General features: G+C 35.8%; 1 protein-coding gene across 12 annotated transcripts in view; it reads right to left on the minus strand.

The window, feature by feature from the left end:
- ARID2 (AT-rich interaction domain 2) overlaps positions 1 to 19684 on the minus strand; it is a 215691-nt gene that overhangs the window by 93949 nt on the left and 102058 nt on the right. For 11 of the 12 annotated variants that reach the window (XR_003519834.2, XR_003519838.2, XR_003519837.2 and 8 more), the window contains exons 7-16: positions 18159 to 18225; positions 17818 to 18068; positions 17401 to 17497; positions 17095 to 17304; positions 16076 to 16243; positions 9872 to 9953; positions 7874 to 8008; positions 7039 to 7235; positions 3909 to 6772; positions 1316 to 1429 (exon numbers count right to left, since the gene is read on the minus strand). Coding sequence is in view for 3 of the 12 variants with exons in the window: in XM_027593209.2 (XP_027449010.1) it covers positions 1316 to 1429; positions 3909 to 6772; positions 7039 to 7235; positions 7874 to 8008; positions 9872 to 9953; positions 16076 to 16243; positions 17095 to 17304; positions 17401 to 17497; positions 17818 to 18068; positions 18159 to 18225 (4185 nt within the window). In the remaining 9 variants the exon portion in view is untranslated. The remainder of the gene's footprint in view (positions 1 to 1315; positions 1430 to 3908; positions 6773 to 7038; positions 7236 to 7873; positions 8009 to 9871; positions 9954 to 16075; positions 16244 to 17094; positions 17305 to 17400; positions 17498 to 17817; positions 18069 to 18158; positions 18226 to 19684) is intronic. The other variant, XM_027593212.2, reaches the window with a different exon arrangement.

Consider the following 19684-nt stretch of genomic DNA (forward strand, 5'->3'; position numbering starts at 1 on the left):
AATGAAACACTGTGTTCAATTCTAGCTACATTTTGAAAGCCACTTATAAATGGAACTGACTGAGATAAATAGGATGATGAATAAACCAGACACCCTGACACCTAAGATCTAACTGAAGAAACTGAGAAAGTATATTCTAAAACATAGGCATGTAAGGAGAGATACTCTGAAGAAGTCGTAGGGAACAAAAATTTGATTTACTCTAAATGTGATATAAAAGTGATTATACTTAGTCTAAATGTACAGATCTTTTAAGAACAGAATTAAGACAATTATAGAAATCACTGGAAAAGAGATCTTTTTGAGTGTGGGAAAGTAACTTCAATTCTTAAAAATGAGGGTTTGGGACAAGATAATATCTAAGATTCTTTCTGCTCTAACATTCCCTCATGTTCTTAAACTACCAAGTTTTTTACTCTTATGAAGTATAAACCTAGATAATCAATACATACCAAGACTGGCTTATAAGGACACACTGAAATACGAACAAAAAATTATGTTTAGTAGTAATGCCTTTCTTAGTTTTTACAATGTGCTGCCACTCTACAAATCTAAGCAGTAGTACTCTTAAGAAAATATTGAAATAATTCCTGTGGCTCTTGCTAAAATGATCTTGGCTATGACTAAATGCTGCCCCCTTGAGGCTACAGATCTGCTTTCTGATGGGTTGATTAACTTCAAGCTCTTTATCAAAGAAAGGAAGGGACCAGGAAGATACAAAATTCAGTGTCACACAGAACCATATCAGCAATGATTCCTATGTGAAGGACACGGAACTGAGGAAAGGCACATATAAAACACCTTAAACAAATACATCCTTAAGTAAACTATTTTTATATACAAGAATTTAGCATGTCTTCAGATCATGGGATTAATAGCTATTGTTCCGTTCTGTTCAACATGTGTTTTACATGCTCCTGAAAAAGGCAAATCTTTAGGTAAATATTTATAATTATTTTTCTTTTTTAATTCATTTTTATTTTTTACATGCCAATCTAGTTTTATGCCTCCAGAAGATACCAATTCATGAACAGATATCCTACAGATTGCAAATACAACAGACTGAAAATAAGCAGCTACAAATAAAGAAGTTTGCCATGAAATAGGTACAATTTATTTTGTATGTATTTATACGTACCACCCAGCTAAATACTACTTAAACACAAAATCTGTGGTTATATCATTTGCTTTCATAGATCTTTCTCTTTTTCTGTTTTTTTTCTGTAATGAAATTAATATAGCTGATTAATGGGAGTGAAAGGAAACAAAATTGAGAAAAGAAACATGAAATAACAATGGTAGTAGGAAGGATTACCTGTTGGCCATTCTCAGCAGGGACATTTCCCTGCAGTCTTTCCAGCCCTGAACATTCTGCAAGTCTGAAAGTCCCTCCTTGGGGTCCAGGTGCCTCCTTAACATCCCCAGACCCCTTGAAATGGTAGAAATAACAAGGTTTGGCTGAAAAATCACATTTAAAATCCTCTATTTCATCTACCCCTTTAAAGCACCAATTCAAATAGTGAATAAAATGGTGTTAAACCAAGGTCTATATAAAAGAAACCTGAAGAATCTGGGCAACAATGGAAATGGTCTTCTATTAGCAGGCTCTTAAGAAGGCCAACAGCTGACCCTTCAAAAGGAAATTTATGATCCCATCTTGAACAGTTGATCTTTTTTAGCCTTTATAAGTACTTTATTCCCATATATGAAGGTAAAATACAGCTGTACTATTATTGAGTGCTTAACTATGTAGCAGTCACCCTGCTAAGCGTTACATGTAAGAATCCCAGTTTTTAATTCTCTCTCTCATAGACACCATGCATGCTATCTCTTTTTTCCTTGCAAAGTTTAAAATTTCTACATGCCAGCCAAACACTAATTTTAAAAATAAAGAATGTAGCCACTTTAAATGGACTATATTCTTCGGGACTATACTAAAAAACACATTTTTCATATTAGTAATAAAATGTAGTAATTTTATGGCTTGAATTAGATACATATATGTCCAATGTGTAAAGAAAAAAGTTTTAGCATTCATGTCCTAAAATTATAATTTAATGCTACTCACATTCTGTAATATAATAGTTCAAGTAATCAGTATGTTATACATAAAACTTTTCAACGAAATCTTGGAAAATAGTGGCGAAATGGGTTAAGAGAATGAATCTTTGTTTCAGACACACACCCAAGTGGTTCAGTCCTGGAACCACTTCACAGTAGTTGGTGACCTTGGGTGAGTTATTCTGCAGTTTGGAGCCTCATCTCTAAAACAGTAATAACAATTTTTACCTCACAGAGTTATTTTAAGGATTAAACGAGAAAATGCTTTAGTACCAAGTTCCTAACACAGGTCCTAGTCATAACAAGTATTATTGTTGGTTCTTAAGTATCATTATTGAATATAATCACACTGGAAAATTAAGGACGCACAAAAAAATGAGGGTTGATAATTCCACAGTAACGGAGTTTTTCTCTCATTTGGCTTAGTCTATAACTATTTAGGATTATAAGAGAATCTGAGAGGAAAAAACAGAGTCAGGAACATAATCAAGATGAAGTGGGAAATTACAAATATAGGAAAAAAACATATAAAAATCAGCTTTACTGAATGCTTACTATATGCCAGACACTGCACTACTTTAAAAAATTTTTACTGTGTTTAATAAATGAAAAATTCAACTTGTAGCAGTTTGAGTAAAATTGCCTTAGTGTTTTTCACTAAAACTCAGTACTAATTATTGCCATGTACACATCAACCAAAGAATACTCAACCTATTTAGGTACCTTGCAATAAAAATAAATCTAAGCAATACAGTACTAACGTATGAATTAAAATCTCATTATGCCCCCTGACAGCACTGTCCAGTTTTATCCACTCACATGAAAAAAGAGGCACATCAGTGGATGAACAGTTCTGAAGCAAGGGATTCTTTGTTCTTTCATCTTTCATTTTGCCCCTCCCTCTACCCCCAGATTTGGTACTATTGCCAACAATGGCCATAGATCTGCTGTAAACACCAAAAGCACAGAGAAGAAGCCCAAGTCAGAAGAGTGCCAGCAGAGCTGGCAATAGTCACAGAAGGTTCTGGCTATGTAGTACTTAGGAAAGAGAATAAAGGAAAAGTCATCCAAGAAATTAGGTTAAAGACAACTGTTAAGCAAACCCCCAGTTTCAGTGGAAACAGCACACAAGATTGACCTGAAAATCTTTACAGGCAGAATGAACCCTCAATTCAGTAGCACTAGTCCTAGAAAACACTTTTATTTACTACAGGGTACAACAGAGATTGGATAGACTATTAAAGAGGGGATAACAGAAACATGACAGTAGGGCAAAGGAGTAAGAAACACAAAAGCAAGAATATCAGAACAGGTGAAAGAAATTGAAATTATAATACTTTTTAAAGAATAAAGGCAACTAAGTCAATATAAAAATATAACAAGAAAACATCTGATAAAGTACTTATGGGATTCATCTTTTTTACAAAAGAATGGTGAAAAGAGCCACAAAAACATACTCGTGTCAAAAATCAAATACGGAACCTCCCTTTAGAAGTGCTCTTAGTATATCCCACACCACCGCCCCCTCCAAAGGAGACCAAAGGAGACTAACTTACATTTAAAAAATTCTCCAAAAGATGTCAGATTAGCAAGTGCTCCTCTATCTTGGGTCTACAAAATTACTAATTTGGGTCTATACCAAAATTTAAAAGATTCTTTAAACCATGTGCTAAAGTTAACAATTGAGACGATTGTTTAATATGACAAAAAAACACCGAAAAATAGGAGCGTGGGAGTCCAAGTACACTGGTGAGATGACACAATTACCTTTTCAAGATGAGGCAAAGACCCAACAGTGCACATTCCCCTAAAATCCTATTTACAATGTTGACAGCAGAACGACTTACCTGTGGGACCACATTCTGTCCATATGGCGGCGGATGTTGCTGCTTTTGCTGAGCAGCACTTTCTATTGCTACTTTAGCTACCGTGCTGGGATCGGCTCCTGCCGGCACGGCAACCATTGTTGCGCTGCAGCCAGCATTGTTGGGGTCACTGATTGTAACAATCCTAACTCCTACTTTATTTGGAATTCCTGTGACTGTTTCCCTATCATTATCCTCTGCCGGCCTCTTGACAGTTTTGCATTCTGCTGTGCCATTTGTAGACCGAACGTCAGATGACAGGGCTGGAGAATGGGACACTCTTGATCCTGAGTGGGGAACTGCTATGATCTGATGCCCCTGTATAACAGAGGTTGTAGAATGTGGAGAGACAACTACACTTGGGCGTTGCTGAGGCACATCTGAATTCAAACTTGAAGCTAGAGGTCCGTTAGGCAAGTCAGTACCACTAAACTGCGGTGTTGCCACATTTGGGGCCTCCTGCATACTGCTCACAGATGGCGAACCACCCAAAGTTAATATAGGTCCATTCGAAATTCTTTCTAGTTGATCACCTTTGGCAGTATCTTGCTGAGTGGCATCTAAAGTCCCTTGCGGTTCCATTGGAGATATCTCACCATTTCCTACATGATTGGAAGTTTTGTGATTTGGAATGTTTTTGCTTAAATGAGAACCATCTCCCTTATCAAAATCACAGATTCCATTAACTAGAGGTTTTTTCAAATCACTTTTGATATCCGGCATATCCATTTGTTCTGAGTTCTGTTTTCCAGATGTTCCATTCTCACCTAATTCTAACGATGGCCCATTACTGATTAGTGAGCACTGATTAGCCTCACTTTGAATTTTCCCTGAGTTTGAAGGAGGTAGACTTGAGTCACTGTACTTTCTCCCATTTAAAAGACTTCCCACCTGCATTTCATTTTCCTTTGTATCTCCATTGCTGGTGTTCGTGGTTCCTCGTCGGCAGGACGGGTTCTCCATGACTTCAATTTTACGTTCATGAACATGTAAACCTGTTGCTTCTTTTGCTTCCTCCTCCTTTTGGCAAATGATCTTATCACCTTTGAATGGGGGAGTAGCAGTAGTACAGGATGATTGTCCAGCTGGAGATGTCTGAGTGGCTGGAAGTGTTTGCACCTGAAGTCCAACTCCTGCCTGTGTCCCACTCATGGTAATTCCCGCTGGAGCAATGAGCTGAGTTGCATTTCCCTGACTCACAGTTGCAGTTGCAAAACTTGTATTTGGCACAACTGTTATGGTTACCTGGTTGCCAGAAGTCCCTTGGAAAATGGTGGCTGGGCTGTTCGAAATCAGTGGGCCTGGCAATATTTGTAAGTTTGAGATGGGCACAGTTTGCACTCCCCCTGTGGGTGGCATTGCACTTTGGACCAACTGAACGTTTTGCTGCCCAACCAACAGCTGCTGAGCTGAAGACTGCCCCTGCACACCAAAACCCGCTGCTTGGTTATTGGCCACCTGGTATACCACCTGAGGGCTAGGGGCTCTTGCATTATTAGGAGGAGGAATCTGTGGAGCTGGGAGAATTAGCTTACCACCCGGTGTCGAAGGACCACGCTTTGGAAGCAGCAGCTGTTTTATCAGACTCGACTCACCAGAAGCAGGCTGACCAACGCCTGCGTTCGCCTGCTGTGGCGGGACTTGCATCTGTACTTGTTGGGGCTGCTGAACCTGTACTTGTACCTGCTGTGGGGAGGGTGCTGGTGAAAGCTGCTGCTGCTGCTGCCTCTTCACGGACAGCATCTGACTGACAGTAGGAGGTGGTCCCTGTGACTGAGCGGTGGAGGAAGATGACATGGCAGTGGGGACTTGGTTATTAGTAGCTGGGACAGGTGATGGCGAGGAAGATGGAGTTAGGTTTGGTTGCCCGGTTAGCTGAACTGTCTGACCAGCCGGAAGAGCTGCTGGATTAGCAAGAACAATTTGGTGAATGGCTGGTGCGTATGTCTGACCTTGTTGAGCTGGCTGGCTTACAATCACTACACTTTGTTGGGCTGGCTGCTGTGGTTGTTGAATGGGCTGCTGTACCACCGTTGATGAAACTTGCTGAGAAGGGAGAGGTTTTGGTGCAATGTTCTGAAACCCTACCCTTGAGGGCTGTGGACTTGGGACACCAGCAATGGTAACCATCTGTCCCGTAGCTACCTGAAAATTCTGTACTGAAGTTGCTGAGACAATATTGGATGCAGAAGTTGTCACATACTGTGAAGGTGCTATGATAACAGTGTCTTGCGGCTGGCTACCAGCTGATGTCTGTTGAGATGAAGTTTGCACAGGTTGGGGTGATGTGGTGATTAACTGTTGACCCTGTGAAACTGTAGAAGTACATGCTGGGATGTTCTGCACTCTACCAAATATATGACTCTGTGGGACAGCTTGCTGAATTACTGTAACAGGAGCGCCCGAAGGTATCTGTCCTGGTACCACTGTGTGCAAGGGAGACTGCTGTGGAATTACAGACGGATGATGAAGCAATGTCTGGGAATTTACCACTGTAACAGGCTGTGGCCCTGTGCTGTGGTTCTGAGCCACAGAACTCGGAGCAGCTCCTCCTCCCACAGCAATGCTAACAGGAACTGCTGTCTGGGAGAGCGAATTCTGGATTACTGTAGCCTTAACGACTTCACAAGGAATTGGAGCTTTGTTTTGAATGACAGTCACTGGAGTATTTTGCTGCTGGTGGGTATGAACTGCAGGATTTGGTGGAATTCTTGAAACAGTCTGTGCCACAGTATGAACACCTTGTACTGGAAAAGACATTTGTGTTGCAGTCAAATTTGAAGACTGGTTGGTAACAGAAGTCCTCTGAAAATGGTTTCCTACAGTTTGTGGTCCATGGGGGATTCCTGAAAATAGGAGGGAAAAGTCAAAATTCATAATGAAATGACTGAAAAGCTGCGTGTAGGCATTGTATTAGTTAATACAAGAAAGAATCGTTTTAAGAAATTAACATCTAACAACTTTGCATCATACAAATATGATAAAAGTAAAAGAATAGGCAAATATGCTACTGGAAACACGAGGAAAAATTATACATTTTAAATGTATACAATATAAGTTTCATTTTGCTTTTTTGTTAAATTAGTAATACTTAAAACTCAAAAATTAATACCTGCAGGTGAAGGACTTGGGGATACATCAGGAACAGAATCAACACGAACAACAGGAGTAGAAACTGGTTGCTGCTGATAGTACATCTGAATGGGAAGTGGTATAGCCCTCCGTTTTACTCCTACTACATGAATATGTGCCTGCCCGTTGCTACTGGAATCCTCCACTCTCTTCACTGTATGATTTGGAAAGACCGTTCTGTAAAGTACACACATACTTAGTTTTCTTAACTAGCACACGAGCAAAAAACAGACTTCTAACAATGTTTACATGAACAGCAGCAGTATATTTTATTACTACTAACGTTCGAACCAGTATGATGCATACTGTTATATTCTGCAAAGGTGGGAAGCAAAGAAAACATATAAAAGATCAGTTCTCTAATTTTTAAAATCATTATTTATTAACATTGTTGGGTTTTAAATAATTCTATACTCTATATAAGTAACAAAAAAGCTGCATCTAGGTAGTGTCTATTTTATGAACTTTGCAAAATATCAAAAGCCTTGATATTTGAAGAGTATTAGTTATAGACTGTTATTCAAGATTAAAAAGGGCAAAAGTCATTTCTTTAACATAATAAAGTAGTGTAGAAAAAAGTTTCTCCCTTCTCTTTCTTTGATAAGCCTCATAATGTTCAAACACAAACACCAGGTTTGATTTCCAAAATCCCCTTGTATTTAAATTTCTATCTTACTACAACCTAGCCAATATAAAATTTCAAGTAGTAGAAATATTTAAAACTAGATAGATGGTTCGTATTTTCTCTAAAGAGCAAGAGATGCTCTAGGTGATATAAATCAACTTTGTTTAAAGTCAACAACTATGCATCCTACCTAAGACATTTATAAAATCCAGTTGAAGTGAGGATTCCACCACGAGCTAATTTACTGCACGTTGAGAGGTACTCAGAATACATTTCTGCTCGAGAGACAGAACAATCTGGATTTACTTCAAAATGAGCATTTAGCCTAAAAAGGAGAAAAATAAATGGCATTATGCATTATAGGAGAGTTCATATTTACGTATAGTAAAACCATTTGAAGGCAATGTCTTATAAAATAATATTTATGCCTGTTAATCAAATTTCACTTTCTCATGTTATTAGCAAAAAATGCATGCTAGGTTTTAGACTGATGAAACCAAATAAAAGATTAACTGTTTAATCATATTTATTTTAGTATTAAAAAATCATTAACAACAAATATAAAAACTGTGTTCACACCCCAGTGAGAATAGGATTGGTCTGTTGGCAACAAATATTCTACAACAAATCAATATCTACTCAATTTCCTGTCTTGCAATAATTAAAATACAACAGAAAACTCCCAATAATGAGCTATTTCCGTTGCAGATGTGAAAATGGAAGAAAAACTGAACTAAAATTAAACTTCTGTTGTCTCTTGGAACAAATTCCTTAAGAAAAAAAACTTACCTAAGCTTCTCCCATGCCTCACACTTCCATTCCCCCATTTCAGAAACTTCTATTCCTAATGCATTACAAATTAACTCAAACTTCAGTTTGTCTTTTTCATATAGTGACTTCCATCCATATATGTTAGGACTAGAGGCCGAATTACCTTCATAGGATTCTTTTCTAGGACTTACTATACATATAACAGGCCAATTTACAGCTGTTTATATAAACTGAATCAAATAATACTTATGATTAAATAATTTTAAAATGATACTTTCCTCCTTCCTCACTAGAACTGGCAGAAATGTGCAAATGGGATTTAGAAGACCAAATCTATACCTAACACACACACATTTTACTGTGCATGTGGTACAAACTTTCCAACTTTCATAATTCTTTGAGTACTGACTTTTCAAAAGACTAGGTACAAAAACCTTTTTTTGGTTTTAGTGTAGAAGATAAACATTTCCAAGTATTACTGGAAGAGATTCATCAAGTATAAGGTGTAAAAATATAGAAGGGGAGGAAAAAGCAAATAATTAGCTATTTAAAAATATAAACCCGATTTTAGGCAAAGTGGAAAAGTCTAGAGAAAACTGCCACAGGAACAAAGATATGAAAGCACCAAAAATATGGAACACAGAATGACAGGAACATGGAATGGGAGACAAATAATGTTAGAGAATGGGAGAAAAGGGATCAAAGAAAGAAAATTTTTAAAGTAATACATCATCAGAAAGTGATCTTTTCTATTCAATCTGTTAATCTTCTAAAGAATTTAAGCTGGAATTCATAACTGTGGAAGCTACTATCCATGAGAAAATGAAATCTAACCAAGTCTACAATTTATTTTTTCAGTAAGTGGCTGATATATGACTAGTCAGTCTTCTCAATAAAATATTATTTTCAAGTTGCTTATTTCCATGTAAACCCACTAGGTATTGTATCATTTGACTCATTTTCCTTTACTACGCCGAAAAAGGAAAAATTAACTATCAATGAACAAGAAGTATTGCTTGTGATGAAAAAGAGGGACATTTAACAACAAAATCTGGTTTTATTTTCTTAAAGACAGTCCAGTTCGGTTTTAATAAAACATTAATTTAATAAAAATCCTATAATCTGACAACTCTTATTTTCTATAAAGTCAAAGATAACATTTTAACACAAATTTTACTCCAAAAAGAAGTGGTGTAATTTTAATTCTGAAGATTCTGATGAACATTTTTCTTTCAAATTATTCTAAAATGCAGGTGAAATGGTTTTACATAATCCATTCTTTGGATAAATGATATTCTACTCTGACTAAAAAGAAATACAGAATAAAACATTCCGGATGACTGTTGAAATACATTTCCTTTTCTCTTTTGCTTTATTCTTCCCAAGGATAAAGCCTTAATAGAAATAAACCACTTACCACTGACAAGCAAACTTCTCACTATCTATTTCCACTATTCCTGGAGGTGGAGCAACATGCTGTGCTACAACTGCTCTGGAAGCTAAAGAAAAAAATACATTAGCTACATCATTTGTACAAACTTAGTCACTACATGCCATGTTTAGCTCATGGATACTGAAACAGTTAATATTCACAATGAATATCTTTTAAAAAGGGCATAAGCATAACGAAAATATACAAATTTGAGAAAGGAGCACATATTATACCAGGCACTGTCTTTGATGCTTTATATAAACTCTTTACAATCATTCAAATAACAATAATATGGATTATATAGCTAATATAAATTTTTTTTCCCATGGGTCAGACACTGAGTTAAAAACTTTATATATGAATTCTTCTGTGAGATGGGTACACATAAGGAAACTGAGACTCAAAGTGATTAAAATAACTAGCCCAAGGTCACACAGCTCAACACATCAGTAAATAAGAATCAGTTTAGTTATAGAAACAGTATCAGAGAGAATCACTTCAATTCTGAATTTAAAAGATTAATATTGGGGTGCCCAGGTGGCTCAGTCGTTAAGCATCTGCCTTCAGCTCAGGTCATGATCCCAGGGTCCTGGGATCGAGCTCCGCATCAGGCTCCCTGCTCAGCGGGAAGCCCGCTTCTCCCTCTCGCACAGTCTCTCTCTCTCTCTGTCAAATAAATAAAATCTTAAAACAAAAATACAAATAAAATAAAAGATTAATATTAAACTCTGAAAGTGGCATATATATAACATTTCTGGGAAAGGGTGAACAAAAAGTCTGAACTAATTTAAAGTCCTACATTCAAGAAAGGATTTTCATAAGATTATTCTTCTGGGGAAAAAAAAATCTGTTGTAATAATAGTTTTCAAGTATATCTTTTGTCCTAAGAGAGGCAAGACGGTTGGGTAAAAATGTACTAGCTATTAATCTTAGAACACATACCAACTTCTGAGATTTTGCTTATGACATATTTTAAAACAATTCAAGTCCAATGTATAAATCATCTATTATTTTCTAACAAGCTGAACAGATCTGTAGGAAAATAAGTGTTTTCTTTTCTGCTGTATATAAAAGGAACTAATGAAAATATAAAAATATGATAATATAAACTGTCATATTATGATAATTTAAATATGAATCTTATATATTTATAAAATTAAAAATTATACTGCTTCAGCATTATTTTATAGTTTTTAAACTTATAAAATGGACCATTTTTCAAATAACATTTTAGCGAAACTCAGAATCCTCAAACAGAACAAATGTATTTCTAAACTACTGTTTATTTTAATCTTATTTATAGGCCTAAATTTAATTATCCCCATTTTGCTAATGAAGAACATAAAGCTGAGAGATCAAGTTTACAAACGAACACATGATGGAAATGGCAGAGCTGTGTATAGCTGGAAAGCCTTCTTTTAGGGGTATTGGATTTGAATCCAGGTCTGTCATATTTTAGATACCATACTATGACATGCTATTTCTTAACAGAACAAAATAATTATAATCAAAACTATTTTCTTGGTGCAACCCCAGCTTATCTTTTCTTCTCCTAACTTGATGACACTGTTAGAGAAAATATCTAAGCAGGGCCTGAACCCACTTGGAAATCTTCCTCCTTTTTCTTCATCAATTGTACTACAACAGAATATACCCTATTCAGACTGAAATCTCCTGAATCAATTGATGACCAGTTGAGTGAAATATTAGAAATTATGTTGAAATTATAAAAATTTTACAAATAATGCATAAAGAATAAAGCAGCCACAATTAAATTAAGAATATAAACTGGAATCATAGAATTACTATAAAAGTGGTTACAAACTGAGAAGCACTGCCTTCAGGAAAGATACCTAAAGACTCATTCCAATACTTTAAAAAGAATCAATTTCCAGGGGCACCTGGGTGGCTCAGTCGGTTGAATGTCTGACTCTTGATTTTGGATCAGGTCATGAGCTCAGGGTCGTGGGATCATGGGATTGAGCCTTGAGACGGGCTCAGAACTCAGCAGGGAGTTTGCTTGAGATTCTCTCTCTCCCTCTGCCTCTGTCCCTCCCCTACTTTCTCTCTCTCAAAATAAATAAATAAAAATCTTTAAAAAGAATCATATCCTAGATGCTCAACCTTTTATATATTCCTTCCTTTCTAAAACTGCTCTCCCATTTTGGAACAGAAAATTTTAACTCTCATCCATCCTTTACAGCAATGCAGGTATGATTAAATGCATGGCTCTCAAGCCAGAGTGGCTGGCACCAGAGTTCCAGCACTTACTAGCTGTGTAACCACGGGCAAGTTAATTAACCTCTCTGTCTATAAAATGGGGAAAAGTAACAGTACACTGACCTCATAGGTCATTATGAGGATTAAAGGAGTTTATATATAAGCCACTTAAAACAAAGCCTGGCACATAGTTAGCACTATATAATTGTCAGCTATGATGATGATGATGATGATGATGATGAATGATGTAAAAACCTGTAGGACACCAAAGGGAGAATTAGAATCATTAGAATCCACAAAGCTTCTTTTAACCAAGGTATTATGGTAGGGCTTCCTGTCTATATTTTATGATGTTTTATGTATTATAGTTAAGGCAATGCTGGGCATGAGATATTGAGTATTCTGGCCCTTTGGTGTGTTCTGAATTCAGACACAGAGTGATGACAATTTTTGCTTAATGTTCTTTCCTCCTCTATCCTTTAACTACTATTAAAAAGGGCATTACTTTTGAGGCAGAATCTTGTATAAGTAAAGCACAGAGAATTTTTTTAAAGAAATACTGAAGGTGGTGGCATCTTATTTCATTCAGATGACAATCTCATGGCTAGTTTAACTATCTTAGAATTCTGAAGTAAGGAAGGTGTCATGGGAACACCTATTAACCATACTTTCTTGGAATGAAAAATAAAGTCAGACTTTTTCTAAGTAATGGAAAGTGAGGTTGATTAAGAAAAATACTTTTGATAATAAAGACTAATTTTATCAGGTTATGTGGGAGACATTTTCTATAGCTAAAGGGGAGAAATCTGCAGTTCTAAGGTTTTGACAAAAAAGTACTCAAAGCACATGATAAAATCACCTTATCAAAAAACTGTACTGGTCTTGAACAATATTTCAATTTTCCTAACCCAGTGGTCCTCAAAGTATAGTCACCTGACCTGAAGCATCAGCATCTCATGGGAACTTGTTTAGAAATTAAAATTCTTTGGTCCACCTGAATCAGAAATTCAGGGTATGGAGCCTAGAAATCAGTGTGTAAGCCCACCAGCCAATTCTGATGCACCCTGAAGTTTGAGTACCACTATGCTAATATTTCTTGACTATATCAGGTTAAACAAGGTGCATATAAGCAAGAGTCAGCAAGTATATTTTACAGTCGTATCTTGTTAATATCTTTTTCACATAATTTCCAATAAAACTTAAAAGTAAATGTAATGACTGGGCAACAAATTCTTTTATGAGTCACATGTTAATTCTCTGATTTCAACAAAATCAAAGAACTCAAGCTGACAGAAGATCATTAAATATAATTTTAATAATTTTGGATAATTCTGAAGCTCAAAGAATTGTAAATTCTATCCTTAGCTATTTATTGATGTGAGCTAGATTTTCAAATTAAATCTATAAAAAGAAAAAATGGAGACAGGATTGATGTTAAAGCCAGTTTCACTCTAGCAATTAAAAAATATTCATTTTGGGACACACTGGAGTAACACTTTCCAGAGAACCACCTCATTAAGAGATGAACTTCCAATAGCTACTTTGTCATGTACTGTTGTTTCATGTAATTTCTTTTGAAAACTTATAATAAAATTTTAAGCATTAAAACTTTATAGAGTAACAGGAAATTGAAAAAGTTAAATTAAAATGTCTACATTTATAGCTGAGAAGTACTGATAGGGTGGAGGATATGAGTTCAAGGAGAAAGAGGGTACCATAAAATTTCTGATATTAAGAGTCTGTGTATTTTTTTAAATGGATGATGGAAAATATCAAGATTCCACTGTATAGAAAAAGTATTTTTTACTTTAAAATGTCAATTTAATATACACAAAAAATTTTATTTACAACTTTAAATTATAATGAAGAAATTTAGATGTCAAACTAAAAGTGGGTGAAAGGTTACATAAGTTTTCATCCTGATGAGAAGTGAGCAAAACTTTTGAAGACAACCATTCCATAAGAAAACAGTATTAAACAAATGATGGGGGATGGGGGGACAAACTATAAATGGTAACTAATCAAACAATTAAAAGTTGTCATTCATGATGAGCAAGTAATAAAATGCTCACCAGTTCAAAAGTTTTAGGTCCTTAGAGGTTTATTCCCACCTCTATCAATAAATTACTATTTATATGAACAAGTCACAAACTCTAAACATTTAATTTTGTCCATTTGCCAAATGAGGGTCAAATCTTAGTTGGTGGGGGGGATGGGTTCATTTGTTGAGGTCACTGGTCAGTGAGGAGGCAAAATCAGTAGCTTTCATTAAATATACCCTTAAATATCCTTCAAATGGCCCATTTTATTTCAATGTATTACTGACAATTTATTAATTCCTCTCTTTGTTGAGAAGAGTTTCTCTCTGGCCCTCAGTTAATTTAATCTTCAATTTCTTCTTTGAGGATAGGAATATATCCCTACCACACACTTAACTGGCAAAAAGAACTCTTTCATTTCTTTGTCAAGGCTGAGAAAACATTACAATTTGACCACTGATTCCCCAGTATGCTATTACCTGTGGACGAAAGCTACTGAGTAGGTTAGTAGTCAAAATTACCTATTTTTTTCATGCTTTGTTTGTCCAATTCTGTTAGTTGACACCAAGGAAGTTAAACGCATATGATACAACTCTACCATATACTTCAAAAGGACATAGTGGAAATCAACAAAATATGTGATACATATTACATACTTTTCATGTGACTAGAGTATATAATTGTGATCCTATGAGTTAGAATAGAGGAGAGACTGGGGCCATGATTAAATGAGAGGAGAACAAGTAGCTGAGAGATGTGATGGAAGTCTAAACTGAGGCATTGCACTGGCAACTGAAGAAGCCAGGGTTATTTAGAAAGCTCAACAAGATTTGGTGATTAGATGGATGTGGTAGTTAAAGGTAAAAAATAATGACATTTTTGAATTAAGGGTAGTGAGGGAGGTTGATGATCTAAATGTATTTCTAGGCTGAAAGGAAGAAGTAAAGAAAAAGAGGTTTGAGATATAGGAACGAGGAGACTGATACTCAGAGCACAGATTCAGAAGTTGGCATCTCTGAAGACAAGTGGAAGTTGAAGGAAAATGAGTTCAGATGCTAGTAAGTTTGGAAGTGAAGGGTTAAGAAGTTAAAGAAAATCATGCCACATAGCTTCCACATTAATTGCAAGTAGGTAATAAGATCAACTGAGAAAAAGAGTATCCTCTATTAAAAAATATAAGGAAAGAGAAATGTCTTGGGAATGGTGGGAGGTGGAAAGAGCAGGTGAGGGGAAAGATGGATTGTTTTGTTAAGACAAATGAAGGTAGAGAAAGTACTCCCAAAAACGCTGAGAGTGCTAAAATATAAAAATGACTCATAACAAGCCAGGAGAAAGAAGTCCAAGGACTGAAGAGAATACTCATTATTAGACAGCTCTGAATTCTAATTAAAGACATTTGAGTTAAAAAGAATTGACCCAAGGGACCCTAAGAAGGGTGCACCAGTACAGGTGCACATGCTTATACACACATCATGTGTATATGTATGCATGTGTGTCTGATCCAAGGCTCTGATTCGATGGTTTCTGGTGCAAGTATTAGGAGGTATTATGTACTTGGATGACCAGCTGGGAGAATTATAAGGTCATATATGATTAACTTATTCTTGGCATATCAATTTCCAATGACCAAAATCACAAATAAGAAGTTCATCAGGGCACTTCATATTGCTCTCACAATTGTAAATATCTAATCCCTCATACGCCTCTAAATGTTTTTTAAAAAATCTATTATACTATTCTTCCTCTAGGCTCACTTTGGTCCTACTGCTCCTGTTATGTATAATATCTAAGAAATTAAAGTTCATACTCAAGTTCTGCCTTAGCCTATTCCACTATGGTATCAGTTCCCTGTACTGCACATTTACATTTATCTTTAGTATTAAATCTTACACACCAGTAACCATACTGAAAAACATGTAAAAACACTAACCTGGGGCAGATGCTACATGGGTCTGGGTTTGGACTTGTTCTACAGCTTGTGGCCTAATTTCAGATAAAACTTGATGACTGGAACTTGGATGTTCGACGAGTTTTACTGCAGCTAGTGCATCAGGGCCAAACATCTGAATATCCATAGAAACGAGACACACTAACATGTCTAAAATAAATTAAAAACCAATAGTTATTAATAATATTATCAAACAATGACATCGCTGAAAAACACATGCTATACAGAAGAAGTACTTCTCAGATGGCAGTCCATGAATCATTGTACATCAGAATTATCTGTGGATCTTTAAAAAAGATTTTTAGGCTCAATCTCTGAAGACTGACTTAGTAGCTCTGGGATGGGGATTAGGATCTTTATTTTTGAGAAGTTTCCCAACTGATTCTGATGTGTAGCCAGATTTAGGAACCACTGATACAGAAAGTGACATCCTTAATTTCTCCTAATAATTTCAAGCCAAATCTCTATTAACTCTGGTTTTAGTATTTATACCAAAGACAGAAATCATTCTAGTCAATGAGTAAACGTTAACATGACATACTTTCATAATTGTGTTTAAAACTGACAACCCACTAAAGAGGTGGTAAGTTGATTAATTTTAAGAATAATACCATTACCAGCAACTTCTAGGAACACAAGGAAACTTTTTCACTTAGCTTCAGTTGCTTAATAGTAGCAGCTGACCATTTGAAACAGAAAGACCTGCTCCTCAGTTACAGCAATTTTGTTGGTTGTTTGGTTGGATTTGATAAGTAGTAACAGAAATAAAGAAAGGAATAGGAGTTATTGACAGCCACATACACCCTGGTCTCTATATGACAGAAGTTTCTTGCTAACCTAAAACAGGCAGAAAGAATAACACAAACATGTGTGTCTGAAAGGGTAATGACTCCTCAAAATAAACAGTACACCCCCAATATCAATTGTGATTTAGGATAGCACCCCATCAAATATTCTTTTCCTCAATAAAGAAAATAAATGTTTCTTTCATTTAGTCTTACCTATACTCTTTTCTACTTTTGCAATTTTTGTGCAAGCAACATCTCCCATTTCTGTGAGCATATATAGCACCTCGAGTGTTGAGATCACGAGCAGCACATCAGGTAAAGTGAGATGACAAATGATCTCTCTGTATGAGTCCTGATCAACATATTCACAAATCAAAACACCATTATCTTCTGCTTTGCAAAGATTTCCCAAAATTTCCATGCCTGAAAAGCATACACACACAAACATGTATTTATTTTTTAACAGACGGTAAAAAGTCTGTTCATGTTATACAATGAGAAAATCAAGTAAGCACTTACCCCTCATCTTTAAAAATCTATCCCTTGACATTAGGCATTTTGTAACAGTATGAAACATCAGATGAGTAGTTTTGAAATCGACAGGGTCCAATAGAAGCTGGAAAAAGAAAGGACACTATTGTTGACGTAGCCCTCTTCAGTGTTGTATATTTCAAATTTAATAAAAATTAATAGAACAGTTTGCTCAAGTTTTAAAAAATGCAGTTATTGTGGGAATAGCCATCACTAAATCTGGAGCATCATTTCAAATATTTTTTCCAAAAAAGTGTGTGATATCATACCATGTTAGGCAAAACTATATATAAGCCTTTCATATTCTGTAAGTATAGCAAATACAATAATGCTACATGCTAAAAATTTAAAGTAAATGTCACTGCTAACTATCAAAACTGTTTTAAGTTACTATCACATGCTTACCTCAGCTGCAATATTTCCTAACGTGTCAAGGCCTAATTGCCTTAGAGAAATAAAATGACTATGTGCAGAAAGTAATAGGAAACGAAGACAGGTACGATTAGCTGCCAAGAGCTTAACATTGCCCTCTTCAAAGGAAAGATTTCGCAAAATCACTGCAATCTGAAGTACCCGTTGTCCTTCAATATCATTAATGCCCAGCTTTCGAGGTGGATGAAATAAAGATTCCCAAATCCATTCTCCTGATGTACCTTCTATAATAGAAAATATACATTTTACTTAAATTGATATTTCATTTATTATTGCTATTTCAAAGTTATTTAAAATGTTTCTTATTGCCTTACCATGAGACTTGTTTCTGTCAGAAATGAGGTCACGTACTTCATTATCATCAACAATGTCTTTCCAAAACTGTAATTAAGAAATTATTATACTTAATTCTGACATTTGAAAAGAACTATTCTAATACTTTAAAAACAGTCACACATACTATAAAACTACAAAATTTCTACTACTTATTTATTTATAGAGAGGGAGAAAGAGAGTGTAGGGAGGGGAAGAGGGAGACAGAGAGAGAATCTTTTTTTTTTTTAAAGCGAGGTGGAGATGGGCGCCTGGGTGGCTCAGATGGTTAAGCATCTGCCTTCGGCTTGGGTCGTGATCCCGGGGTCCTGGGATCGAGTCCCGCATGGGGCTCCCTGCTCCTTGGGAGCCTGCTTCTCCCTCTGCCTCTCTCTCTCTCTCATGAATAAATGAATAAAAAGTTTAAAAATAAATAAATAAAATAAAGAGAGGTGGAGAGTGGAAGGGGGAGGGGCAGACAGAGAGGGAGAGAGAGAATCTTAAGCAGGCTCCATGCCCAGCAGGGAGCCTGATGTGGAGCTTGATCTCACAACCTTAAGATCATGACTTGAGCTGAAATCAAGGGTCGGACGCTTAACTGACTGAGCCACCCAGGTGCCCCTAAAACTTGTACTTTTAAAAACCCATGTAGACATCAGTATGTGCTATATGTTTAATTAATTGACATAAATACTTAACTTTCTATAAGTTCAAGGTACTTATACAATAAGGTATTATTTCAGACTAAAGATTCTTAACCTGGGGTCCACAGACTCCTAAATGGTCTGTGAAAGAAATTAGGGCATCTGTGAAATTAAATGGAGGGAAAAGGTGATATCTTTATGTTCATTAACCTCTAACTAAAATTTAGTATTTCCTTAGCAATTTCTTCAACGCTGAATGTTAGACAAAAAACCATAGTAATATTAGCAGTACCTGTGACAATGTCACCAATATGAATTACAGATATTTTCTGATCATTTTACAGCTATGGAAAATATCTAGAAATAGTGTTTATGCTCATTAGTATTTGAAAATTATGATAGTCATTAATCCTGTCATTAAACAGCACACAATCACAGTATTTCTTTTTACAAACATGCCTGAAACATTGCTGGCTAGCTACTGAGTAAACCTACATCTAGAATAAAATCAAATAGTAAGTGGTGAAGTTGTGTTCCCAAGTTTTTAACCCAGATATCTAACTTGCTTTCCAGTATTCCATTATCTACAAACTGTTTTTGATTCAAATGTGAGAAGAGATGAGTCAAAATCCACGGTCAATGTTCTTTTTCAGGCTAGGAATCAAGTGACTTTACACTATATAACTATACAAAATGAACTATAACTTCAACTTATCTATGATATTTAATTGTATTATCTTGTTACTTTTGTACTAATAAAGAAACAGATGGACTATTAGTTCACTTTTTTTCCCCTAAACATTCTGGTGTGGCTATTTCAAAGTAACTATTTTATTTTTTGGAATTAAGATTCTTTTACATTTAAAGCCACTAATCTGAGAAAA

Source organism: Zalophus californianus, chromosome 9 (genome assembly GCF_009762305.2).
Source record: "Zalophus californianus isolate mZalCal1 chromosome 9, mZalCal1.pri.v2, whole genome shotgun sequence".
Taxonomy (NCBI): Eukaryota; Metazoa; Chordata; class Mammalia; order Carnivora; family Otariidae; genus Zalophus; species Zalophus californianus.